This window comes from Acartia tonsa, chromosome 6 (genome assembly GCF_053477335.1).
Source record: "Acartia tonsa isolate MP-2025a chromosome 6, ASM5347733v1, whole genome shotgun sequence".
NCBI lineage: Eukaryota > Metazoa > Arthropoda > Copepoda > Calanoida > Acartiidae > Acartia > Acartia tonsa.
In genome coordinates, this window is record NC_137265.1 from 2,681,921 (window position 1) to 2,709,905 (window position 27,985).

The window sequence follows — 27,985 nt, forward strand, 5'->3', positions numbered from 1 at the left end:
ATTCGTTTTTTATATAATTCTTTATTTAAAGGCGCAAATACGATTTAAGTTAATTAATTTTGACATCTGTGATTGGTGGATTGAAAACTATCTGCGCTCTGATTGGAGAAGCTTAAGTGTCGTACATCATTCAACCAATTAGAGCGCGGGTAGGTTTCAATCTAGCTTTCCTATTGGTCAAAATAGATTAACTTAAATCGTATTTGCGCCGTTAAATAAAGAATTAAATAAAAAACGAATTTAATAAAAAACCCTTAAAATTTTATGCAGATTTCAAATCTATTATATTAATTAAAATTCCTTCAAACTTATATAGTCTAATGTATTAAAAATATATAATTTTATTGATTTTTAAGCAAATATGTGAATTCTGAACAATCGGCCATGAAAAGCTATGTATTTTAATTTTTTTCATGGAAGGTTTCGTGTTTTTATAAAAAAATAAATCTTAATAAAACCATTGTAACTTTAAATCTTTATGAAACTTGAAAGTAATAAGAAAACAAAATTGCGTGTCTGTCTTTCATGAACTCAAAACCGTTGACATCAATCAATTGGGATTCGTCTTGGGCGCATTTTACATATGGACGGACTGTCAAAGTAAATTTTAAGGTAGCTTTGCTTCTAATTAAAGAAAAACTAATTTTCATTTAAATTGATATAAGGTCGTTTCACCACAATAAACATTTAAAAGAATCCAAATTATAACCATGTATTAGGAGAGAGAGGGGGGGGGGGGCAAACTATGGCCTGAAGCGATCCCGACTTAAGTTTTCAAAAAGTCTACAGACAATCTGGGACCTATGTAGAGTTTCCTGAAATGCATAAATCAATTGGTTCCGCAGTTATTGAAATCTTAATCTTCAGACAAAAACTTACTACCTCCGTTATATAATAGGATAAAACTACGAGAATAAAAATTAAATCAATAAAATCAAAATGTATTTACTGATACAATATTTACAATGAATATAAAAGCATGCAATTACAAAAATTATATCTTCCATCAATACGAAAGTATTAAACATTTCTAACACAGAAATTCTTTTAGGTATCAATAATTTTCATTTCAAATTTATAAAATAAAAAAAGGACTATAAGTTGCTAATGACTAAATTAAAAACCGAAAAAATTGATTATTTACAAAATTACAATATTTGAGTTTTTATCACGTTCTCTGGGTATTTCTATGAAGTTAAAAATAAGTAAGATTTTTTACATGCAAAACGTAGGTAAAACCCTGGAGCTTTATTTTTCTACTAGCGGCTACGCCCCTAGAGGCCTCTAGTGGCACTTTAAATGTTTTCTTTATATTTAAAATATGGCTATTTTGCGTTTGACGTTTATTTTTCGTTGAACTCTCTTTCTAAAATCGAGAAATTAAAAAAAATTTATTTTTCTAAGGAAGGTGGTGGTACCCTCCCCCAAAATAGTTATAAACCTTCCCGGGACATATGAGAATCTACCCTGTTAACCCGATCGGTTCAGCGGATAGCGAGATCCTTCGGTACAAACATACAAACACACAAACATCCTGTTACTTTATTATAAGGATGACAACATCCTTAAGAAGCGAAGCTTAATAAATCATAAATGAACAAAATGTGTTATAGAGCATATATCCAGTGATCACATAAAAAGAAAAAGAAAGAAAATGTAAGGGTTTATTTTCACAAAATAAATCCGCAGTCTTTCTCAAATAGCATCCGGAAAATTACATTTTCTCCATAGAATTACAAAGTGACAAAGTGAGTTTTGGAGTAGCTTTGCTACTTAAAGTGTATATATAAAAAAAGGAGGGATGTTCAAAGAATCTAATTTGATTTTTTAAAAAGATCCGCCAAATTTTTGCGAATAGTTTTAATGTTTAATTTGGTCTATTTGCAAAAACTAAGGAAACCCACTGAAACCAACAATTTGCGATATTTTTGATGTATTTGCCAGACCATGTAAATAAACCCTTTAAAACATTGCAAATCTTTTAACCTTTACAATGCAGTACCATTTTTAAAGCGAAGCAAGTTTTGCTTAGTTAAATACTTTTTCTCCTTTTCTGATTTTTTGTATAAAATAATCTTACTTACATTTCACTGGAATAGGTATAAAGACGATTATCACTAGATTAAAAGAGTCAAAAATAATAAAAAAGATAAAACGGTAACTTAAAATAAAACAATTATGAGTTCTGAATGTTATAACCAGATTTTGATACAAACATTTCACGTTTTGGGCTATCTTCCTTTTTCACCTAAACAAATACAAATATAACGACATTTAATGATATAATCAAAAAAAAATACCACATAGTCCCCACTCCCTTAATTATATTTTTAATAAAGTGTGTTTCTACAAATTTTGGAACAGAGCACCAAACATTTTGGATACCTATCCATGCAGGGGTCTCTTACTCTTTATGGACCTAACTGTTATTTTTACAAGATTTTTATTGCTTAAGTTTTATTATTATTACCTACCTTTTAAGGTATTTGGATTCTTGTTGTCCTTGTTAATTATGCCACAGCTCAGTTAAAAGTTTTGGATATTGTCCTCTGGTCTGCCCAATACTTATCACAATTCGCTCATACAATTCTTGAAGATGCCTAAACATTAAGAGATATAAGTTTTCCGGAATTTTAATGTAGGGAGTAGATTTGAAATCTGCATCAAATTTTAAGGATTTTTTATAAAATTCGTTTTTTGTAAAATTCTTTATCTAAAAGCGGAAATACATTTTAAGTTAATTAATTTTGACCAATAGGATAGGTGGATTTTAAACTACCTGCGCTCTAATTGGTTGAATGATGTACGACATCCAATCAGAGCGCAGATTTTTTAAATCCACCAATCACGGATGCCAAAATTAATTAACTTAATTTGTATTTCCGCTTTTAGATAAATAATTATACAAAAAACGAATTTTATAAAAAATCCTTAAAATTTGATGCAGATTTCAAATATACTCCCTACATTAAAATTCCGGAAAACTTATATCTCTTACTAAACATATCAATATATATATTGTCCAAGCCGCTTTTTTTTGGTAGGGGGTGGATAAAAAAAGATATTTTTAAAAGATTCGAGAGGGTGGGGGAAAGGGGGGGGGGGTTATCTAATGTAATTTTAAAATTTAAGGTGGGTAAAAAGAGAGGTTTTAATATAATATAATGTCCTTGACGACATGATTTTTTGTTGGAATTACAAGGCCTTAATCATGTTGATCTAGAATGATAAACATTATGGCCAATGGGATATATATTTAGAAATGATAATGAGGGGTGGTGCTTTTCCTTAATGTTCCCAGTGAGCCCAGAACCCAGAAATAAGCAACTAAAGGAGGTAACCTTTATTCTATTTTATGGTTAACACCTGCGGGGGACCTAACCATGCAGAGCCTATATCTAGGTGACAAACATATCTAACCAATATAACATAACCTAACTGACCTGCAGTAAAACACACGAAAAACTACCTCCCTTATTTTTTATATTATCTTTAAAATAAGTCCGTAATAATTACTCACTCAAGTCCATCCAGAATGTCAAGGATATTTCTGACTCTGCTTTCATAATCCAGAGTCTTGGACTTGACATATGTCCTCAATAGGATCAGGTAAGAGTTCTGCACTTCTTTCACCTTAATAATAATATATTTATAACCCCAAGAGAGGCTGTCATCACAATAAAACGCCCAACTTAAAAAGAAATTTATAGCAGACAAACATTTTGATTATGTTAAGTCATATATAATGTTTCATTCCAATACTACAAGCGACGAAATTCTTCAATTGTATAATTCCCATGTTTTTTCAACCTTTATTATGATCAGCTGTTGTTTAACAAAATATCTAAAAGACCGATAGGTGGCGCTAGTAAATTTTTTTTATTTTTGGCGATTTCTTTAGGAAGGAGGTAACCTTCCCAAAAATAGTTATAAACCTGCCCAGGATCTATGAGAAGCTACACTGTAAAAGAGAATCAAAGCATTTCAACGGTTAGGAAGATCTTTTGGTACAAAAAGACAGACAGACAGACAGACAGATATACAGATTCATTGAGACCCTGTTACTTTATTATATGGATAATATACAGTTTATGCAAAGCAAAAAACTTTTATCTCCAAACTTTATTTAAGAGCTGATAAAAAAAACTATTTCTAAATAGCAGAAAAATAATAATATTAGTCTCGAAATTAAGTTTTAAGGATTAAAATGCATATTATAACAATCCCAAGTCTGTCAAATTGTTTTCTTTCAATTATAAATGTCATAAATCCCAAAGGAAGGATAAAATGGTTTAGAATTAAGAAACTAAAATTACCTTGCTGAAATAGAGAACTCTTTTCTTTTCATTGAATAATGTCACAGCAGTCAGGATGGCAAATTCAACATTATCCAACTCCAAAGAAAGAACCTAAATGATAATATTTATTTCTCATGTGTTATACTAGTGGCGGCTAAGAAGCTAGATGTACATTTTTCAGGGATCTTAAGAGATAAGACAATAGACGATAAATGAAAATCAGCAAAATTATTTTTTCTGTAGTTTGAAAATATTGGTTGATATGTTTGAACACTTTTAGTCTGGAATCAACCAATTAAAATCCAATGTCCACAAAGTATTCTTGGAAATTGATGTGTCTAAAAAATTTAGGGTCTGAATCAGGCTTTAGGCTTTAGTGTTTAGCCCAGGAATCCCTCTTTATAATATATCCCTTCTTTTTCCTTTTTAGATTGAGAAAATTTACAGTAAGGGACCATCCAAAGGGGTAGTTTCACGAAATGCATTTGAACTTAATTAACTGCCAAAAATATGCGGTTCACTAAATTAAGTTCAAATGCATTTCGTGAAACTACCCCTTTTAAGTAAAGGATCTCCTTCCAGGGAGGAAGGGGACATTGGGTTGTCGTAAAAGTTTTAAAATAACGTTTTCTTATTCGTTGGCTCAACAACTTTGGGGAATTTTTATTGAATTTTGATTAAGTGGTTCACTAAGTCCAGTGTCCAAACGTTTCAACTACTAATTGTAATCTACAGAAGGGGTAATTTATATTAAGCGTAAAATATAATTACAGACTGGCCAGCCAATTTTGAAAATAAAAAACGTACAAAACGTACACACAAAAAATACGTTACGTACATAAAAAAAGTAAAAAAACGTACATTTCCTAATAAAAATATATTAAATAATTTCCTAGTTACCTATTATCAATACATTTAAGTCTACTAGCAGCTACCTGTAAAGTAGAACCATAGCGAACTGACAGACACAAGATATCCTATTACTCTATTCAAAAGAACTAGCGTCTACGCTCCTAAAGGCCTCTAGGGGCACTTGAGGAGGGGAGAGTTGAATTCAATAAAAAACATAGATGACAACATACATAAGTAGCGAAGCTTAAAAGTTATTTATAGACATCTGAAAAAAATTAACTTAAAATCAGTGAGCAATTAAAATTTATTTTTGGGGGGAGGAAGTAGTTTTTTTTTCTAAAGTCAATTTCTCTTGGGAGGGTGGATGGTGATACTATTCCCCAAAATAGTTAAAAAACTTCCAAAAACCTATGAGAAGCTATCCTGTTAAGGAGAACCATATCGGTTCCGTGGTTAGCAAGATCCTTTGGTTCAAACAAACAGACATCCTGTTATTATGTACAAAGTATATCCTATTATAAGGACCAGCGACTACGCCCTTAGAAGCCTCTAGAGGAACTTGATTAGGGGAGGGGAGGAGTTGAATTCAAAAACCCATTTTTTTATTTAAAAATAAAAAGTAAAAAACAAGGATGACAACATCCTTAAGTAGCGAAGCTTAAAAGTTATGGATGGAAATCTGGGACCTATATAAACTATAGAGTAGTGTCGTAAAAAATAAGCATTTAACTTATTTAAATAAATCACAAAACCTTTTAAAAATATATAATAACGTGAAAATCTAGGAATAAATTCAGCCCCCGAATCAATAAGCAAATCTCAATGAAATTTAGTGGAAGTATTAAGAATGAAAACTAATACAAAATCCCTGAAAATTACAACCGTCTATCAGGAATATGAGTAGAGAAAATCACAAAAACCTATACATCTAGGAATTGATCTAGCACTGCAACAAATAGACAAACCTTAAAGAAACTTTTTGAAAATATGTAGAATGTGAATTTATTTATTCCCTGAAAATTTCAGCCGTCTATCTTGAATAGAAGACGAGAAAACCATGAAAAAAAGAAAATCTAGGAATAGATCTAGCACCCCAACCAAAAGGCAAATCTCAATGAAAATATGTAGAATGTGAACTTGTTCAATAAAAAAATAGGAGCCGAGAAAATCACGTTTCTCTGATAGCATAACGGACTGACAAAGTGATTATAGAGTAGCTTCGCTAATAAATTTTTTAGTGAAGGAGGGGGGAGTAGACCACCCCCATTTCTGATTTCAATTTTAAAAAGAAAGAAAAAATAGGGGAAGGGTGGTGATTTTTTTCTAAGAGTAATTTCTCTTGGGAGGGTGGTTGTACCCTTTCCCAGGACCTATGAGAAGCTACCCTGTAAAGGAGAACCATATCGGTTTAGCGGTTAGCGAGAACCTTTGGTACAAATAAACTGACAGAGAGACATACATCCTGTTATTACGTATTAAGTATATTCTATTAAATAAAGTAGTAAGTTTTTTGTCTGATGCTTAAGATTTTCATAACTACTTCACACAGTTACCGAGATGGTTTTAGGCTATTTTTCCAACATTTTGAATACAGTTTCTTGAAGGGATTTGGAAGGACAGAGAAAATAGCCTACAACCTCACAAACATCATGTCGGTTCAGCAGTTAGCGAGATTCTTCGTTACAGAAAAAAAGGATTTATAGGATAAACAAATAATAGGATGTAGGGTTATTTTGTCTATTGCTAAAGATCTCAGAAAATACTAGTCTTTAATACAAAGTAAATCAATGCCTGTCTGTCTAAAGCTTAAGATCTTGGTAACCGCTGAACAGATTGGGTTCTAATCTTCAGGGAATATATCTACTAGTCCTGTGGTAGTTTTAGGCTAATTTCTTATAGTGTGGGAAACCCACCCCCCCCCCAAAAAAAAATCAACCACCCCTCAATTTATTTTTGTAAACTAATGCAAATCAGCGGAGTGGGGGAACCCCCACCGCACCCTGGGGCGAAGCCTAAATGAAAAAAATAATCACAATCTTTTTATATATTTTTTAGACAAATTTCCAACAAACGATTCTATAAAAGAGGGATACAAAGCCTCTAATCCTAGTAGAAAGTAAAAAGATTTAAGTGTCCCTCCCCCAAAGAAAATAGCAAAAACCATCACAGGACTATTAGGTATATTCCATGAAGAGTAGAGCACAATAGGTTCAGTGGTTACTGAGATATTATACAGACGGACAAGCAGACGGACAGACATCATTCTACTTTGCATTATAGATAATATACTATTTTTGTAATACTTTTTGTACAAATACAAATAAATATACAAATACTTTTATACTTATATTTGATTCTTATTCTTTAAAAACTGAAGATACCAAAAAATAAGACTTCTTAATCCTACACTGTGCACCATATGATATCTCGGAAAATTTACCCAAGTATATAAAGAATTAGAAAAAAATTATCGTAAAATCTATTAAAGGGGTAGTAGCATGAAATGCATTTAAACTTGAATTTAGTCAACTGCATATCTCTTTCTGTTCAATAGTTTAAACTATATCTATAGGACATATATTTCAAATACATAAATTTAAACTGTAAGTTCTAATAACATATATGCATAATTTACATACATATTTTTGTTCTATGAAAATTGAAGATATTATTGAATTTATTTAAACAATACACCTATTGTTTTTGCAAAAAATTTCGTACAATACATACAAATTACTTTACTTCTAATATTTGATTCTTATTATTTTTAAAAAAACGTAAAACGTACAAAAATACAAATTTCAAAATACGTTACGTACACATATCAAAATAACGTCCAGAACGTACACAGATTCGATGCGTAACGTAAAAAACGTACAAAAACGTACACTCTGGCCAGTCTGTAATTACAATCTCTGAATATCTCTCCCATCTGCGAACAAAACCTAACAGAAAGAAAAATGTTGTACATGATTATGTCTCATAAGACTTGCCATATTCCCCTCCCCCCTACCTCCTGCTTTTGAACTAGCTGCTAGCGGCGAACACGCTAGTACCTGCTTCGTAGAACTTATTACCTTATTGAAGAATGAAGTTACAGGACGTAAATCATCAGTAAAGAACTCTTGTGACATGTTGTACACAACTTTGGGAGAGAAGACGACATAATTTGTGGTAGTACTGTAACAGCGGGCTGTGCGCAGCATCACGTTTTTACTTGAACTTCCCTGAACAGAAAATGATCATGAAAAAGGATTACCTATTCATTATCAAGAGGTGAAGAGTTTTTCACCAGAAGTCAATTACTCTTTTTATTCTTAGATTTTTATCTATCCTTCAATATTTATAAAAAAATCACCTTTAAAATTGCAACTTGATCTTGTTGGTTTAAAGTTGATAGACCTAAAAATAACATGAAATAACATTGATATCATTGATAGCTATTTTTTTTGGGGGGGGGAGGGGGAGTAATTATTTATAGTGGCGATTTGATGGTGTTGGTACCCTCCCTCAAAATATTTATAAACCTTCCCAGGACCTATAAGTTACCCTATAAAAGAGAACCATATCGGTTCAGTGATTAGCGAGATCCTTTGGTACAAACAAGACAGACAGACAGATATCCTGTTACTTTATTACAAGGGATTTGCAAAAAAAAGTATATTGTTTAATAAATCAAACTTCAATAATAAAATATTTATTCGTTTCAATAACTTAATTTAAAGTTTATATCTTACCTGGTAATCGTTTGCAGAACTCTAGAACCATAAGAGCTGATAGGTTGGTTGTCTCCAGGAAGATACTTGTAAATTTTCCCATTACACTCCATTCTAACTGGAACCGGTTTTCTAAATTAACATATGTTTGCAATGCTTATAATAATGATCCAGTAATTAAGATGATAAAAATGTATATTTTTTGCTAATATATTGTCAATTAGATAGACATTTACGTCAGAAAAAAACATTTAATTTTTGCTTAATTGCCTGTAAAAGTACCTAGAGCATATCATAATTAATATAAAAAAATACAAATACCTATTGCACTAAGATCTTCAGGTCTTGGATTTTCCAGCAGCTGAGCTTGAAAGAAGTTTAACTTGTGAATAAACTCAAATTCCTCTTTACTTAGTTGAGTTAACTGTCCAGTAGAAGGAACATGAGAAGTAGTGTTTGGTGTTGTTACTAGTGAGTTTTCTGTAGGCACTGCCAATGATGTATGAGGAGCATGTAAAGATATTGCTTGTTGTAAGTTTGAAGCTACATTAGAATAATTTGAATTTGATGAAGATGGCCTAGTCAATGAGATTGGATGGGAAATAGCTGGGCTTACTGATGATCTTTGCCAATCCTCTGATGAAGTTTCTTCAGGTGACATTGAAGAACCCACAGAGTCTACTGATGAAGGTGGAGGAGTGTCCATTGGCAGGGATTGGTAATTTGGCAACATTTCTTCACTTGACATATTAGATGAAGTTCTTGAAACAGCATCAATGGATGGTGATATTATATCAGTACCCTGAATGGATCCTTGGGGAGCACCATTTGTTTTTGATTCAGATAATTTTCTTGATTTTTTGTGTTGACTATGATTAGTATAAGCAGATTGCAGCGCGAGAATTGGTTCCAAATTATCAGGTATCTGAAACAAAATAAAATAAATTCCTAAAGGGGTAGTTGCTTGAAATGCATTTAAACTTAAATCTAGTAAACTGCATATTTTTTTCCTGTTCGATGGATTAAACTACATTAAAAGGGCACATATTTGAAAGAGTTTTAATTTTCTACCACGTAGTTTTGAAAATATGAAGACTTTAAAATTCTTGTTATATACCTATGCAATTTATAAAGGTGGTTCATTTTCACAAAAAAACAGCATGATGACTAATTTAATGATGTCTAATTGTTTTTTTTAATTTATTGTAACACAAAATCATAAATGTTTGATGGAAAACTTGTAACTTATGCTTAAAATCATTTTCTTAAATGCTCTTCATGCAACTATCCCTTTCTACTGATTTTAGTTTTAGTTTTAAGTATTATTTTTAGTATCGCATCAGAGTGTGTCTGTCTTTGATTCTGTGGGTACATCTTCGTCAATTGTATATGAGGCTAGAAAAAAGCATAAACTTATGGTATAACTAACTGAAGTATTGTAAATTAGTTTGTTTGCTGTTCTAGCTTTTGTTGTTTTACACATCTAAATAAAAAAGCATTAGTTACCTTTTTCATCCTGTTAATTACACATTGAATGGACATTCCATGTGCCAGACAAGCAGCAAATCTACAAGCTTTACATCTCTTTCTCTATATCAATATTCTTGGATATAAGACAATATGAAAAGAAATGTTCTGTTCTACCTGCACGAAAGTAGGGTTGTTACCTATCCTTTTTATCACAGTTTCATACTATTTAATCTAACGGAAAAGTTAAAAGCAAAACAGCTTAACTTTCAAGTGCAAAATGTTTTTTTCATTATTAAATATCAAACAGTTTTTTTCTGTGCCTGCCAGGATAGAGATATTAGAAAGTTCAACCCTCAGTTATGTGTAATACCCATATTTAAAATGTCAGTTAGTTACATCTTTTCACACAGAAAAGAGACAGAAAAAAGAGGGGAGGGGGGGGATGAGCGTTGAACGCCACCACGTCCAACCATTAGGGGTTAATTGCGGTGCATTTATGACTGGACATACTTTCTTTATAAAGGAGCTGTGCTGTCTACTATCCATTGATCCCTGGGCTCCGAAGACTTGACAAGACTTGGAAAACTTGCAAGTATACATCAGACATTTTGTCACTGTTCTCCTAAATTTTTAATCCTAATTTTACAAACCAAGTGTGATGTTTTTAGCTAAGCATCTCAATAATTAAGTCTTAAAATGTAAGTATGCCTATACCTATTTAATTTTATTTAGGTTAAATTTTAGGTTAAATTTTTGGTGAAATATTTGTTTATCTGATTTGTTAAGCTTAGCTTCGATTTTATGGATGTTGTCATCCATTTTTTTTACTAAATTGAAATATAACCTTTAAACATTCCATAGACTTTTACAATTATAAAATAATATCAAGTTTAGATGAAAAAACTAACCAGTGATTTTCAAATTGGATATTCAATTGGAAATAAGAAAGGTATAGCCATTAGAAGATACCTATGTTTCTTAACATCAAATGAAATACTTAAAATAAATGTGAACAAGAAATGTGATTACCTGAAAAATCCTTTGCAGCCTTCACAAGCTAAAACGTTGTAGTGACAACCAGAAGAAGGTGATCCACATACAAGACATCTAAATAAATTTGAAATATTTTAAATACCTAGATAGTAATTCATTGTATTCAATAGATAATAAAAATGTTTTAACTAGAGGTAATCGCAAAAAAAACCAAATTAATTAGGGGGGGAGGAAGTTCTGACACATTTGCGTAAACCTGGTGTGTAGGCTTCATCTTTAGACTGAGAGGATAGGTTATTAGGGATAAAATCGTTCTTATATGATGAATTTCCCCAAGATTTAAGATTTTTTGGATTGGTCTCCAGGTTCCGGAGCTCCAGGCCTCCAGGTGGTCTCTCTACAGGAAAAAATGAAAAAAAATTTTTTTTTTTAAGAGTTAGATGTCAGCTTATGAGACAAAATATGTATGTTTTTTCTACAAATATGTGAATAACAATCAAAAAAAAGCATATTTTGTTTTATAAGTTAACCTCTAACTCTTCAAAAAAAAAATCTTATATTTAATTTTTACCTGTACAGAGACCACCTGGAGGCCTGGAGCTCCGGAACCTGGAGGCCTATCCAAAAAAGCTTAAATCTGGGGGAAATTTATCATATAAGAATGATTTTATCCCTAATAACCTATCCTCTCAGTCCAAAGATAAAGCCTATACACCAGGTTTACGTAAATGTGTCAGAACTTCCCCCCCCCCCTTGAGAAAAGTTTTAATATTATTTTTTTAGGGGGATGGGTCCGTTTCTAGGGGCTATTTCTCTTGGTAGGTTAGAGAGATCATCCCAAAAAAATAGTTAGACCTTCCTTGGAGCTATAAGAAACTTCACTGTAAAGAAGAACCCTATCGGCCAAGATCCTTTGCTATAGAAATACATACTAATACTTTTATATAAAATGATAGGAATGGCAGTTAAAGGAAATTGTTTTAAACTAATATTAACCTACCCTTGATTCGTTCTCACAACTTTTTCTTTCCATTTGGATAATCTCTGCTGAAATAAAAAGTTTATACCTACTGCTACCTACATATTAAATATTTTCTATAACCAAGTTGTTGTTAAAGGCATTGCTTAGATCAAGGTAACATTAACTACAAGTGATCTATTCAAACCACAAATAACTTTAAAGCTTTGATAAGCAGATGCTTTCCCCTTGTCGTTGCAAATACACTCCAATGGTAAGGAAAATTATCACACAGTGTTACAAGTCTCTCAAATTTTAATCCAAGATATGAATAAAAATAATCTTACCCCACTTTCTTTTTCCAACTGATATCTGTACAATGTCTCAGTTTGTATTAACTCATGAGCCTTACTCAAATAAAGCATTTAGTAAATCTGTGTACAGTACAATACTACAATATTTTTCTGCTGGTAATGAATTCTAGATAAAGTTAAATATGAGCCATTTTTGGTGATGTTAAAATAAGCATATGACTCTTTCCTTTCCGTGGAACAATCAAATGAGGCACGTGGGTTTGTTTGTCATAGAAAAATTAGGATCAAATCAAATATATAAAAATGCAGGTATTTATTGTGTAACCTTAAAGTCTGTGTATGGAAAAGCTTTAGCTGGCACATCATAGAAACCCACAAAACCAAAGCTAATCTGTAAGTAGTTTGCAATCTTCAGTCATATAGAATAATTTACTATCACTATATATTCGAATTTATACAAAATTGTCCTTTTAATTCTTGTGTTTTTTAAAGTTTATTTATTATAAATGCTTTCCTCTTGAGTGTTTCTATTTACAGAGTTTGCCTTGGAAGTATGTGAAGGTATATTTCCATATTCAGGCTGGCTTAATCCAGTGTTAGTAGTTATATTTGAAGAGCAGCTTCCATGGAAGTTATGATTATTAAACTGTGGTTGGTATCCATGTTGAGATACGTGATGTGCAAGTTGCATAATCATGTTTCCTTGGTGGATCAGCTGATGACTTTGACTGACAGAAAATTGATCACCATTTGGATCATGTTGTACTTGTTGGACATTTTGTCTAAGATGATCCATTGCGGGCTGTGAAGTTACAATATGTGTTGTTTCAGGTACAGTTGAGTTTAAACTGGAGGACATTCCATGAAGTGGAAACTGATTTGTTTCATTTGCTTGTATTTGATGTTGAGTTTTATTATCTTGTCTAGGATTGATGTAAGAAGCGTCCAGGCATGATTTTAAATTCATTGCAGGTCCAAACTAAACAAGGATGACAATATCCATAAAAGCGAAGCACTGAAACTTTGTTGTTCCAGGAATCAACATACCAAAAATCAGATCAATTGGATGATTAGATCACATAAGAATTTGTTCTTAAATAATTTTCACCACGCAAAGTTTGAAATCGATACAATTCTAAAATGCCTAAATTAACGAAAAAGCTATCCATCTGTGGCGGACGGACGGACTTATGGACCGACCTTAATTATAGAAAAACTTCGCTTTAAAAAAATGGGAGGTGCGGGTTCTGAAACTTTCACATGGTAAGTTTGAACACTTTTATTGCATTGCAATGTAAGGATAAGTTATTACTTATTAATAATAATAAAATCAACATTTATTACTAATAACCTAACTCCTCTAAAGACAAAGCAATGGAACACTATCTATGTATAAAAGTCAGAAATTACCCCCTCCCCCGTAAGCTTCAGTTGAATAAGTATAAATTTTTTCAAGAACATATATGTATATGACATAGAAACCGAATAAAAACTAACTCAGAATTTAAGTTTAAAAGCTCCCCCAATCCAACTAATATATAGTTTTAAACTTAACTAAACGGAATATACCTAATAGTTGTACCAAAGTTTCAAGCTATTTTAAAGGTGTGTTGCTGGTTATATCATTTTTACCTGGTTTGTTTCAGGGATATTGGGTTGAAAAAATCCACTCTTCTCACAATATTTGTATTGAAGAATTTGAGGACTTCGCTCTTCTACTTGTTGTAAATCAGATCTGCATCCAAAACTCGTAATATTTTGTCTATCTCTCATGTTTTCATGTGCAGAAGTGTCATAATAAACTACTTCCTGAGTGGCAGGTATAGCATGAGAATTATCAGTATGAAGATTTGCATTTTTGTGTGTATTATTGAAATGGTATGGATTTGTCACTGTATCTACAATTTGATCAGGTCGAAATATGCTGTATATTTTCATGTCTTAAAATAATATCATTTACTAAGCATATTTGCGATAACTTTTATTTAATAGATTCTTCCAATTTTTAACATTTACAAAACGGCTTGCTTTATTGCTTCAAGATCCATGTCAGATCTATATAGGAAATAAATGTCTATAAATGAGCTCAAGTTTTCCAAGGAATAAATGTTTAAAACTCATAGTGCTCCAATAATCCATAATAAAATCTCATTGGCCAGAACGAGAACACCCATTATATTACTTTATTAAAAATACATTTTTTTTTCATTTCATGTTGCTATTTACATTATATTGAAGTATTTAATTTCTAATCATAAAAAGAAAATTTAAATTTATGATATAGTATATTTAAGAAAACTCCGTTTTAAAAGAAAAGATTGTGGTGACACCCTTTGGGCGTTCAAATAATAAAACTAAAATTTCAATCATATTAACCCTTTGGTGATGGTAATGTGAAAGAAAAAAATATAATTAAAAATATTTTTAAAATCATTTAAATTATTAAATATTTACTTCTTTCTTTTCGATAGTAATAGCGGGGGAGGAAAATTGATTTATTGAGATATAGATATGTACTTATAGAAAACTAGCTAATAGCGAGATAGTTATATCGAGCCAACTCTAGTGTATAATATGGCCAACTAGCTAAAATACTGCCTGCATCTAAACAAAAGAACTTGCTTGACAAGGGTTATAAAAATTACAAACATTACCAAAATGCTAGAGAAATTGAGAAATAACTTGATATTATTGCGCATTTTTGTGCTTTTCTTCTGACAATCAGAAAAGAAAAATTATTTAAAAAGGATGTGCAGTGCATTAATTCGACCTGTTCCAACATTTTTACTTTTAGATGAAATTCTTTGCCAATGAGAAGGATGGGATTGCAAATTGAGAGGCTGAGTTTGCAGATTTGAAGGCTGGGTCTGACATAGAAATGGATTTTGACTTGATGGAAGTAGTCCTGGTGAGGGTTGAATACGACCATCATCTGTATCAAGAGTTGAGGATTCTTAATATTTATTTGAGGATTCAAAAATAAACTAGTGATGAACTATCCTAGTAAATATAGTAAGGTTTTTATTGGTTTGTCCATTAATATCTCAATAAACTGAATTAATTTAATACGGCTTTACATACCCCAAGGAATTATTTGCATTGTAACTTACATTTGCTTCTCTTGCATATATGAAGCACATTTATATGCACGGTGATTTAAAAAAAAACTGCGTTTTCCGTTTTTATGACACAACCAGAAGGAATACAGAAAAAAACCGATCATATTTCCTTGTTCTCTGTAAAAAGGTACATCAAAGGGGTAGTTTCACGAAATGCATTTGAACTTAATTTAGTGAACCGAATATTTTATCTTGGTTAAATGGTTAAACTACATTTATAGTGCAAAAATTTGAAAGAATTTCAATTTTCTTCCATGTAGATTTTAAAATATCAAGACTTGAAAATTGTCTTTTTTAATTGCATATATCACAAAAAGACAATTTTCAAGTCTTGATATTTTAAAAACTACGTGGTAGAAAATTGAATTTATTTCAAATATATGCTATATAAATGTAGTTTAACCCATTAACTAGGAAACAATATGCGGTTCACTAAATTAAGTTCAAATGCACTTCGTGAAACTACACCTTCATAAGAGGTGTTTATTATCTATAAAAGTGCGGCCTCTATGATAGGTACATAGTTTCCAAAAATGCTTTATTTCTATTGGTTGTATCAGAAAATCGGAAAACTCAGTTTATTCTGAATCACCCTGTATGTTCTAATGGACATATTCGTTCTTGTTTTAAAATCCTCAACTCTGTCCCTGAATATTCATCACAATGAATAGGGGATTGAGATTGTTCTAAAAAGTGAGCAGCACTTGGATTTGTTATTTGTGTTGATACAGGATGTGGAAACTCATCTTTGTCTGAAGTTCCTTCTTCTAAACAATAAAACTAGACAGATTAGGTCCAATTTATGACTGCTGATTAAAAGTCTCTTGATTATTCTTATTAGAAGTTTAGAACCTTAGAAAAATCATTTAAATAACAAGGATAAGATAATCCTGTTAATTAAGGGGGGTGGAAGTTCAGACACTTTTGCGTAAACAGAAAGCATAGGCTTTGACTCTTGTGAGTGAGATGATGAGGTTATTTGCAAAAAGTTTCCTTTTGGGATGCAGTTTCCTAATATTAAAAAAATTTGGATTTAGCATCTTGGTAGTCTCTGGACAGGAAAAAATTAAGACTTTTTTGTCAGAGGTTCACTTGTAAAACAAAATATGTGTCTCTTTAAATATTATTTACATATTTGAAGATAAAAGATGCATATTTTGTTTTACAAGTTGAGCTTTAACTGTTAAAAAAAATTCTCTTAATTTTAAGGGGTTCTCGAGTAAGCTCCCCCCCCCCCTGCCCCCTGCTTAAACCATTTTAGTGCACATCCTCCTCTTTTTTTAAAATACAAGGAAACTACATATTTTTTTAAAAAATTAACTAGCCTATCCTCTCACTCTAAAGACAAAGCCTATGCTCCCTGTTTACGGAAAGTGTCAGAACTTCCGCGCCCCTTATAACATGATTAGTACTGTATCTAGTTTTACAATTACATAATTAGTAATGACTAGGTACTAACTATTAAATGACAGCTCCTCATTATTACCTCACCCTTGCTGAGTATGACAGGTGTCCCAAATTAAGTCACCGTAATGAATGACGCCCCCTGCAGAGGAGCTTTGGTTAAGGTTTCCATATTTACAGTAGGGTTGGGCCGGGTATCCGGCCCAACCCTAATTTACAGCCAGTGTTGCGGAGCCGGAGCCGGGAGCCGCCATATTTTGCCAGAGCCATAATTTTCCCTAAAAAACGGCTCCGACTCCGGACTAGATAAATAAAGAGATTTTTTATTAAATATAATTTGGTAACTATGTTTTTTCATGTGCAAATGGCCCTTTAAGCTTTTCAAGTCCATTTTTATCAAAAATTGAACTTTTAAAACCTTCAAAAGTAAAAAATAGACTTAGGAGAAAAAAATATGTCGATTTTTTCTTAATTTTAGGTCAGAGCCGGAGCCGCACCAAAATCGAACGGCTCCTCCACGCTGCTTACAGCAAATCATCTCATTATGACGGACATACAAAAGGCCCTGGTTATAAAGTAACTACACTACTTAAATAAAATCTACCTTGTTGAAAACAGTTATTTTCAAATCCATCCTGGGAGCAAACATCCACGCAAATAGGAGAATCAGCTGACTGCAAACAAATGCATTTAAGGCCAGCCTTCATGTGAGACTCATTCGTAATAATATCTTGTTTGGGTTAGTTATTTTTTTTTTCTGTATTTCTGTAAGGGATAAAACAGTGGACAGTAAACTAAGATATCTATAATACAAAGTAGAACGATGTCTTTCTGTCTGTTTGATTGTTTGTACCGAAAGATCTCGCTAACCGCTAAACTGATCGGGTTCTCCTTAACAGGGTAGCTTCTAATAGGCCCCGGGAGGGTTTATAACTATTTTCAGGGAGGGTACCCCTTCCCCCGAAGAGAAAATTACCCCCCCCCCAAAAAAAAAAAAAAAAAAAATATTTCATTTTATTAAAGACTAAAATAAAAATAGATTTTTTTGATTAACTCCCCCTTCCTCGAGTGTCCCTAGAGGCCTCTAGGGGGCGAAGCCGCTATTATGTAATCAACATTTAAGGATTATAATGGGAAGTTAAACTGATCTTTTTAGTATCTTATTTATCTTTAGTAGCAAAACTTCTTTATAATTCGTAATGTCTGTCTTCCAGTGTTTGCTAGAAACGGTATGGCTACTGCTTATTTGTAGAGTTTCTTTAATTTGTTTTCATAAACTGGGATTACCGACTACGCCTATTAAATCAAGTACAATTAATGTATTTTAGACTTAAACAAAGCCTTTAATATTTTGTAATTCAATCTTTAATAATAATATTTTATCCTTATATTAAAGTAACGGGATGTTTGTCTGTCTATGTGCCTGTCTGTACTCAAGGATCTAGCCAATAACTTAACCGATATTTTTCACATATGCAGTGTAGTTTAAGCCTAGGTTTATTACTATGCATTCATTGATGGGGGTAGGGGGGTCAACTGTCCCCAACCAAATAAAGTGCTCCTAGAAGCCTCTAGGGGCATAGCGGCTAGTATATTAATGTTGTAAGGAATTTAAAAAATATTTTCACTAAAATGTACCAAACAATTGAATGTTTTGTGCATAAATATCTTAATCTTACCTTATCAAAGAAATTAGAATCAGGTATAATAAAATCATTCTTGTTAACAAGATCAGTAACATCAACTTTAATAACTCCATTGCTATCCACTGGTAAGTCATCTGTAGTCTTATCATCTACTAGGGCTTCATTTGTAGATTTTGTAGGACTTTGCAATGGAGAGATGTCACCAATGTTTATTGTTACTAAATCAGCTGATAGCTCAATGGGCTTGTTTAGGACATTCATAAGTATGTCTTCAGCAGCTGTTGATAAAATTGAGTTCTCATGCATTGCTTCAGTTTCTAGGACTAAAGGATTAAGAGGTAAGTGCTTATTTTACGATCTGAGGAGCACTCTAAAACTAACTACAGCTTCTATAAGGTTCTAGGGAGGTTTATGACTATTTTAGGGGGAGGGGAACACCGCTCTTCCAGTGAAAACACCCTTAGAAAAATGACATAATTCAAATAAATTCTTTTTTTGGTATTTACATATTAAAAATACAATTTAAAAGGGGGCAAGCAATTTCCACCCTAACCGCCGCTCCCTTCACTGATTTCAGTAGCTAATAAATCATTATGTTCACCATCAACTTTTAAGATGTTCTCATTTTCTAAAATGGATAATCTAGAATTATTTTTCGTGAAAACTTGGTTAAAATAATAAACTTTGGGGCCTTTTATTAAATTTGGATTTGTTAGTTCATTAAGTTGAGTGTCCAAACGTGTCTACCACTAATTAAACCTAATCAAAAGAATTGGTACCTAATTTATTGTTCCTTCATTGGAGATGTACATCAAGAGGGGGGGAAGTTTTGACACATTTGCGGTTCAGGAGCTGTAGGCCTTCAGTTGGTCTCTGGACAGGTAAAAAAAAAATTTTTTTTTAGAGATAGAGGTCAACTTATTAAACAAAATATGCATCTTTTTTGTTCAAATATGTAAATAATATTGAAAAATATGCATATTTTGTTATATAAAATGACCTCTATCATTTCAACAAAAAAATTCTGAGTCCAGTGTTTACCTGTCAAGAGACCACCTGGAGGCCTGCAGCTCCTGAACCTGGAGGACTATCCAAAAAATCTTAAAATTTGGGAAAATTTATCATATAAGAATGAATTTATCCCTAATAACCTATCCTCTCAGTCCAAAGATAACGCCTATACTTACTGTTTACGCAAATGTGTCAAAACTTCCCCCCCTCTTTATAGGCCATTATCTTATCCCTTTAGATCCCTTATTATAAAAGCGAGTAGGGCATCCAAAAATGAAAACTTTCTATCATTCCTGACTTTTCTCTCTTTATCTCAAACTTTACCATGAATTAACTCTGGATATAAAGTATAAAATTTCTGTATTCTAAAACTTTGTAATACAATTTGAAAATCACCTGAAATTGGTCCTTTCTCACGTGATTTGTTTCTGGTATCATTGATAACACATAAACCCTGAGGACAAAAACAATATATTAGATACTAGCGGCTTCGCCCCTAGCCTCTAGGGGCTTTGCCCCAAGAGGTAATTTTAAAAAAAATAAAAAAATATTTTGGGTGCTCCTAACCATAGTTCCCCCCAATTTTTTTTTGAGGGTGGGGGGGAAATTTCATTTTTTGGTGGGTTGGGGGTGTCCCACCCCCGAAGAAAATAGCTTAAAACCACCACAGGACCAATAGGTATATACCCTGAAAGAGTAGAATCCGATCGGTTCAGTGATTACCGAGATCTTAAGGGACAGTCGGACGGACAGACAGACATCGTTCTACTTTGTATTATAGATTATCAATCAGAAAATAAGCCGCTGACTGAAAATATGAAACACAATATAAGCCCAACTAACAACAAAGGTTTTAACACTGATTCCAAATTGACAGATTTAAAAGTTTTATAAACAAGGATGATAAATAAATCACGAAAACTTAAAAATCTAGGAATCAATCTAGCACCCCATGCAATTAACAGACATATTTTAATGATACTTCATAATTGGTGCGTATATATATTAAACTTATTTAATCCCTGTAAATTTCAGTTGTCTATCTTGAAAAGGAGCCATGAAAATCACTTTCCCCCCTCTCAGACGCGACATTTCAAATTATTGAGTAGCTTCGCTACTAATAGGAGGTTTTATGTAAGACAGAGGGAGGGAAGAAAAGCTTTAAAGAATACTTTATGATACTTAAAACAAAAGAGTTTAAAAATCGAATCCTAAAAGATGTTATTAACCTGATTTTCTTGATAGTTTAGTTTTTCCAAAGATTGAATTTTCGGGTCATTAAATTTTAAAAACGTAGAAATGTCAAAATCACTCTTTTCTTTTTCGTCCATTTTAAATTGGAATTAGGTTGAGTTGAAACAATAAAATGTATGTTAGTGTCAGTAAAATCTTGAATAACACTAGAAAAGTAACAAAATTAACAAACAACTTTCTAGCTGATTGCCTTTTGTTATTGTTCGTCTAGCAGACGAAATTCAATGGTTTTGAATTAAGCTTTCAATATTTTTAAATTCAAAATATTTATCTATTTTTTATCTATATTAAAAAAACATTATTTAATTATCGCGAGTTTAATTTACTTTTTATTATTTATAAACTTATTTTTTTATAGATTTAAATTTCTAAATTGCAAAGAGTCCATAAAACAAAATTAAAGTCTGAACTCTTTGTAACTGATAGTGGATTTTTATTGAACATGGTTGCCACTCGGTTTTTTTTCAATTTAAAGATGGTAAGGTTAAATCAATGGGTTCTTCTTAATATATAGGACAATGAGCGATAAATTGGTGTACATCTACTATGATAATATACAAAATTACCCCTGTAGATTACAATTAGTGCTTTAGAGGTTTGAACACTTAGCTTAATGTACCAACAAATCAAAATTCAATAAAATTCCACAAAGTTGATTAGCCAAAATTTGGGTACTAGTATATCAAACAGCCCAATGTCTCCTCCCTTCCCCGAATAAGATCCTAGAAAAAGTTCCTATATTTTGTCAAAAATTTAAAATCGTAAATAAAATTTGGGAACTATGATATTCATTGTCAAAAGTAAACGTGCTCCGTGACGGTTGTTATAGTCGACCTAAAGTCAAAATTTATATGTTAGTGACTTTGTTTACATCATCGTATTAATAAAAAAATGTTTTTCTTTATAATTACACGTATGGTCCCTCAGATGTCAAAACTTTATTTTAGTGTTTGGCCAAAATGACTTAGCAATTGTATCTGTAAGTACGTCTAATAACACCCTATGCTATTTTTAAAATCCTAGAAAATTTTTTTTGCAAGAAAATTGCATAAATTTGCAACCTTTTTTAGAACCACTACATAACTCGAGTTTTAAAACTTTTTATATAAAATCCTTTTTACAAAAAATATCAATAATTACTTAAAATTAAACCTGAAAGAAAAGAAATCTCATTACACGTGTTAATTTGCATGTTTTAGGTCTTTTTTTGAGGAAAGTATAACTTCCACATTTTTGACAATAATTATATTTTTTAACATTTCAAAGTAAAATATAATAAAACTTAAACGATTTTTCTTGAATTATCAGTTGAAAATTTCATCAAACATGCAATTTAAGTGATGAAAATTTAATAAAATCATTTTTTGAATGTTTAGAATTACCAATTTTCTACATTTAAAACAAACTGTTAACAAAATTTAAAATCATTCTAATATATAACTTTAAAAATCAATAACATTTTATAAAATGATGTTTTAAAAAATAAATCATTAAAAGGTATTAAAATGCATTTTAAGTTGCTTAAAATTATAACGAGAATATCTTTTTACACTTTATTCTTTGTAATAGAGATTAATCGTAATTTGCTGAAAATGAAACATTTAATAAACTAATTGAATCTTTTTGTGACCATATTTAAAATTTTTAATTTTTACACTAAGGTGTTTTTTAATAAAAATCTTTGTTAATTTCTGTTTTACGACAAAAAAAGAAAGGGACTTTTTTACTATTTCTAGGTTATCTTATGCAATTTAAACTATATAATATGAAATAAATTTTAATTGTCTTTCTTTTGAGCCACAAAATACTGTAAAATGTAACATATATGCAAAAATAACAATTTTTTTAATGAATATTATAATATCCTTATATGACATTGCGTCAGAGCTTATTCTTTAGATCATATGTTCATGAAAAGTAGCCATAACTTGGAGGGTTGCACTATTTGTTAGAATATTAAATAAACTTGAATGGTAAAAATATTAGCATATCCTTTGTTAATTCAAATGCTTTAGGTATATTATTCGGAAAGTTAGTTAAAAAAGAGAGCATTTGCTGTGTATACTGTTGAAAGACTTTCAAAAATGTGAATTACAAAGCAATCCTAAAAGATCGGGCCGTAGGCAAGTCTTGGTCGATTGGGGGGTACGGGGGTTTTCTGATAGCAATTTGCGTTATTGGTATACAAGGTAAAAAAACAACATTTTAAAGAAATTCTTTAAATAAAACCCAACGTGTATTGGCAGTACAAACATCTTCATGCTAGCAGACATATGTTTATCAAAATTAAAGAAAAGTATTTCCACAAGAAAAATTATTCAGGTTTCTACTTTATAATTTTAAATATTTTTTTTCTGATAAAATGTTTGACATATATCATATAATCATTTACCAAAAAAAATATTTTGATAATTTAGATTTCAGAGAATATGAAAACCCTCAAAAACTAAGACGACATTTTGCATCTTCTGCTATGACATTTAAGAAAAAAAATTTAAAAATCAAAATTTAGTATGAAAACTATTTTTATCGATTTTTCTGAAGGTATTATCGTATTCTATGGGTTTTTCATTATCATTTACTTATATCGAAAGTGCCAAACATTGTACCCTAACTTATTCATTTAATAAAAAACCAGCCGTGATTAGTTTGATGTTAAAATTATTTTGCAGTAAAATAGCATAAAATTGAATATAGTTAAAAAGGTAACCCAGCTAGAAACGTCGTAAGGAAACTCGCATCCGATATGTAGTATATTATCGCCAAAATCTTATTTAAGATTTTATAGCAAAAATCGAAAAAAATCGCTAGGGATTAATTCGATTTTGTAGTAAAAATCGCGGCAACCACGATTTCCCTAAGAAATCGTAAACAATAGCATTTTATGTGTGTCAACACACACTTACAAACAGACACACAACCAACATATAATCAACATCATTCTGTGAGAAATATAGTTTATAAATTGGCCGCTAGAAGTTCACATTATTTTTAAAAAAAATATTGCATTTTTTCTGTTGTCAAACTAAATAAATATAAAACTGATAACTAAAATTGTCATAATGTGTTTATGTTTAATATTACAAATAAAAATATTTTTAAAAAGTTTTTTTTTCTAAATAGCAACATTTTAAAATGTGTGTCTTAATATTCCTTAAATCATTGCCATTCAGTATGATATACATAGAAACATTCTATTATAGTTCATTGAAAACTTTTGAGAGTATACATTAAGTAGAAGGGCACAGAGAATAGTTTCTCTTTACACCATGTCTTTCTGTCTCTCACTTTCTCTTTCTCTCTCTGCATGCACAGTATGAAATGGATTCTTTATGCAACCTCTTACTTACATACAATATTTACAAAAACAAACTACATGATGTTAAATATTTTGTAAATGTACTTTTTATTCACGATTTTGGCACGATATCGCTTACGAGCCTTACGATATCGCTTACGATTTCGTGGGTGTATCGCGCAGCTCTAAGTACCTTTTCGACCATTTATCGTAACATATCGTCGATGTGCATTGGACGACTTTTTAGCGATATCGTAAGAACTCGTGCTCGATTGCTACACGATATCGTGCGCTATAGTAGCGCGATAGTGACGCTACTTTCTGGCTGGGAAATTGTTAAAGAATTCAAATGACCGAATACACAAAGATACTTAACGCACGGGTAAACAGACATCGTAATCAAGGGCTTGGGATGCGAGGTAGGTAAAAATAGTCTAAAACATTCCAATGGATTATATTAACCATTCTAAAATTTATCTTCTCCATCATCAGAAGCGAAGCAATAAGTTCTATCTGTCTGTCCGTCCATCAACCTGTCAGTAACACTTTGGGGGAAATGTGATTTTCTCTGCTAATAATCAAGATGGATTGCGGTTATTTTTTGTGAGGATACCTCTTTTCAACTTACTTGGTTCGTTGGTCTATTTGTAGTTCATGCTTCCAAAGACACTCATTTATGTACTTTTACAAAGGTTTCGTGATTTCCAACTATTTTTACATTTTTGTTCTTATTTTCCCCCACTTGACCATTGAACATCTGCTTTAAAACATCAGTTAGCGCATTTATATTAATATTTTCACCATCCATACCATATTTAGTTCAGTTTTTTTTTAATTAAGTGGTTTTAAATACTTTTACACACTAACTTTGTTAACTAATAACTTTGCACAGCTGATGATAGCTCAGCAGAACGCATAAAAATGCCGCAACCAAAACAAAACATACGCGATAAAGGATACAATAAGATATATATTTCTTGCTCTTATTTAAGCATTTTTACATTTTTTTTTTCACAAACGTCTTTGTTCTTAATGAAATTAATATTTTCTGAAATAAAAAAAAAATTTTATTAAGTAAAAGTATAATTTTTATGGGCCTTAATATTACAAACTTTAACGTTAAAATTAATACCTTTTCAATGGAAATCAAAGTTTATATTATTTTTCCAGCCAAAGAAAAGAGAATAATAAACCTAGATTTGAAATTTTTATTTCAAACAAATAACTCTAAACTAGCATAAATATGCAATAAAAAAAACTATAATTTTATAATATAATAATTTTCTAACGATTTTTAGTTTTTTCCTTTTAAATCATAATAGAAATAAATATTCTTGTCAAATACATTCTTATTCTTCAAAAATATTGAAAAAGTGAAAATATAATTTTCTGGAATATATTTTGAAGTTAAAGTTTTACGGCAACCCTGTTAATATATTAAAAAAATAATTTTTAAGTATACTATACTTTTACTAGTAAGTACCACTATAATTTCAATGTTAAAAGCAATTTATTCATTTTTAAAATTTTTATAAAAAAAATTTAAGTGGCAACCTGGTTTTGACAAAACTGTACGCGTGTACGCGGCATTATCGCGCACGATAATAACCGGGTTCGATGTCCACACGTGCAACACCAGGTTTACAGTCAATTTAGGATTAAATGTTGTGTAATTATTTTAAATCAAGGGACTTTAGAATTATATGGTATGACAATAATATCTACTAATTTTATTATCGGCGAACTCTGTTTTCGTTCTACTTGTGCAAACAAAGCATCTGTGTTTATTCCAAGTGCGATTTCTCTTGGCAGAGTAACCTCCCACACAATGAGTTATACTTTTGGCAGTAAACCTAACCATAGCATAATCAAGGGTAGGAAAGGAGCTAGGATCGGGAAAGTAGCCTAGAAGCAGCCCTTTGGGAGGTTAGGTACAAATCAGGGTTTCGGATCCGCATTGATTGTATGCGGATCCGGATCCTCAAAATTTGGTCAGTGCGGATCCGGATCCTACTGGATCCGGATCCTTGCCAATAAAAATAAAATCACCAAATTTTTAAAAAAAAATTGTATTCTTTAATTCGAAGTCAAAAATACTTTTAATTTTCAAGTCTGAACCTAAACCTTAAAGATTGGCTCTCATCAAGAGAATGTCTGAGATTTTATATAAATTTAGGTAGATTATTCCATTTTTTCCACATTATTTTGAGTCCAAGGATCCGGATCCGCATTTTTTTGCGGATCCGGAATAAGTAAGGGCCAAAAGGGGGAGGTTATGGTCAGAGATGGAAAAAAAACAACTCTGGCTGATACGGTAATTTAGGTTTTTGACAAAGCTAGAGACAGCAGACAGACATCATTAAATTTATTCTATTATGTTTTGTTGTCCCTTTTTTGCTTTAAACCTACTATATAATGTTTCAAAATTACCCTCCCACCCCACTCCTTACTATTTTTCTGTCTCATGAATAATGACTTTGCATTACCTTTTTATTTTTTGTTTGTCCTTAATTGTTTTATTTTTCAGATTTAATGCTTCCATTAATACACACAAGAAATATAAATATATTTGTTGAGCGATTCTTGTCAGGTAGTTATTTAGTTTTATATTATTATTATGGGTTCATTTAGGAACCAGTATACAAATTGTTTCTCTTTACAGATAATATTTTGTTATAATTTTTGTTATAATAATCGTTAGTTGTTGCCATGATTTTTATTTTTTAACAAACGTTTACCTATCATTGGACATGGTTTAGTTTTATGCAGTCGGCTTATAATTTTTTGTCACTTGGGGTGTAAGTTTAGTTTATGGTTTTCAAGTTTGTAGTATTGGCGCAATTATTGCATGTTGTTGGGCAGAACGTTAAAAACTCAATGCCATTTTATTTGAATGTTTTACTCTCCTTATATTTTTTGCCACAATGGACACAGACTTTGTCATATTTACCTGTTTGTGTAAGGATTATTTTTTCAATACATCTAAGTATTGACGCAGGTTCACCAAAGTTATGTATTTTTTTTTTAACTGCTGGTTGCTCTGTGTAAAATTTTGGTGCAGCTACGTTTTTTGATACATTATGCCGGATGCTCCTACAGGTATAGACAAGAATAGAAAGGATAAAACTTTGACATTTATTTTAGACTTTAAATTCCTTTGTTTTTTTACTTTACCGTCCCTTCACAGCAACTCTGATAGGAAATTGACACCATATTCATATGCGCTGTACTAAATCAATCATTACTTTGACTAATTTAACCAAATTATTTTTTTTTAGGTTTTTGATAATTCATACAACCCCCTTAAGTTAATCATTACAATAAAATACAATTTTAAAATTTATTTACTGTTAAATGTGCATAAATATGACGTTTTTACTGACAATTTGGTTGAGTTTTACTCAAAGCATATTGCATGTAGACAATAAAATGATTATAACTTAAGTTCTATTTGAGATAAATTGATGAAATAAAAAGAATTTTAAATTTTATTATGCTGAGAATTCACTTATTGGTTTTAAAAAATAATAAACCCCTTTGAGTGAGGGGGTGGGGGGCGTTGAGTATCCAAATAAAGAAACTAATGTAAATTTCTTTTTTTTCTGATGGGTTTTAATGATTCATATAGCAGCAAAACTGTTTTTAGAGAATA

At 31.3% G+C, this 27,985-nt stretch overlaps 4 protein-coding genes across 8 annotated transcripts in view; 1 reads left to right on the forward strand and 3 right to left on the reverse strand.

Annotated features, from left to right (window-relative positions):
• Positions 1 to 27,985, forward strand: part of LOC145321574 (uncharacterized) — an 85,760-nt gene that overhangs the window by 27,915 nt on the left and 29,860 nt on the right. For all 4 annotated transcript variants that reach the window (XM_080163013.1, XM_080163011.1, XM_080163012.1 and 1 more), the window contains exon 2: positions 26,859 to 26,923. In XM_080163013.1, the coding sequence (XP_080019139.1) occupies positions 26,866 to 26,923 (58 nt within the window). In that variant the 5' untranslated portion in view covers positions 26,859 to 26,865. The remainder of the gene's footprint in view (positions 1 to 26,858; positions 26,924 to 27,985) is intronic.
• LOC145321567 (ecdysone receptor-like) lies at positions 930 to 12,739 on the reverse strand. Of its 2 annotated transcripts, none has more exons than XM_080163001.1 (14): positions 12,635 to 12,739; positions 12,330 to 12,376; positions 11,366 to 11,443; positions 10,889 to 10,958; positions 10,373 to 10,456; positions 9,188 to 9,791; positions 8,888 to 8,998; positions 8,509 to 8,552; positions 8,228 to 8,377; positions 4,317 to 4,409; positions 3,521 to 3,633; positions 2,475 to 2,600; positions 2,085 to 2,248; positions 930 to 1,187 (listed from the first exon to the last, which is right to left on the reverse strand). In XM_080163001.1, exons 1-12 carry the CDS (start codon positions 12,710 to 12,712, stop codon positions 2,507 to 2,509), a joined length of 1,566 nt encoding a protein of 521 aa, XP_080019127.1. In that variant the 5' UTR covers positions 12,713 to 12,739; the 3' UTR covers positions 930 to 1,187; positions 2,085 to 2,248; positions 2,475 to 2,506. The 2 variants fall into 2 exon arrangements, with proteins under 2 accessions (XP_080019127.1, XP_080019128.1); XM_080163002.1 differs by having other exon boundaries at positions 12,330 to 12,373; positions 12,635 to 12,736.
• On the reverse strand, positions 13,080 to 15,534 carry LOC145321568 (uncharacterized). The gene is made up of 3 exons (XM_080163003.1): positions 15,372 to 15,534; positions 14,234 to 14,499; positions 13,080 to 13,580 (listed from the first exon to the last, which is right to left on the reverse strand). Exons 2-3 carry the CDS (start codon positions 14,372 to 14,374, stop codon positions 13,095 to 13,097), a joined length of 627 nt encoding a protein of 208 aa, XP_080019129.1. The 5' UTR covers positions 14,375 to 14,499; positions 15,372 to 15,534; the 3' UTR covers positions 13,080 to 13,094.
• LOC145321473 (uncharacterized) lies at positions 16,309 to 21,263 on the reverse strand. Its single transcript, XM_080162894.1, has 5 exons — positions 21,011 to 21,263; positions 20,178 to 20,235; positions 18,804 to 19,093; positions 17,729 to 17,798; positions 16,309 to 16,487 (listed from the first exon to the last, which is right to left on the reverse strand). Exons 1-5 carry the CDS (start codon positions 21,110 to 21,112, stop codon positions 16,309 to 16,311), a joined length of 699 nt encoding a protein of 232 aa, XP_080019020.1. The 5' UTR covers positions 21,113 to 21,263.

Coding starts and splice junctions, on each gene's coding strand:
- LOC145321473 (XM_080162894.1), bottom strand. CDS start 21,112: ATGGACGAAAAAGAAAAGAGTGATTTTGACATTTCTACGTTTTTAAAA. Junction 20,236..21,010: donor TAAACTATCAAGAAAATCAG/GTTAATAACATC, acceptor TTTTGTCCTCAG/GGTTTATGTGTTATCAATGA. Junction 19,094..20,177: donor TGAGAAAGGACCAATTTCAG/GTGATTTTCAAA, acceptor TTAATCCTTTAG/TCCTAGAAACTGAAGCAATG.
- LOC145321567 (XM_080163001.1), bottom strand. CDS start 12,712: ATGCTTTATTTGAGTAAGGCTCATGAGTTAATACAAACTGAGACATTG. Junction 9,792..10,372: donor TAATTAACAGGATGAAAAAG/GTAACTAATGCT, acceptor ATTTTGTTTCAG/ATACCTGATAATTTGGAACC. Junction 8,999..9,187: donor TGAAGATCTTAGTGCAATAG/GTATTTGTATTT, acceptor ATGTTAATTTAG/AAAACCGGTTCCAGTTAGAA.
- LOC145321568 (XM_080163003.1), bottom strand. CDS start 14,374: ATGAGAGATAGACAAAATATTACGAGTTTTGGATGCAGATCTGATTTA. Junction 13,581..14,233: donor ATATCCCTGAAACAAACCAG/GTAAAAATGATA, acceptor ATCCTTGTTTAG/TTTGGACCTGCAATGAATTT.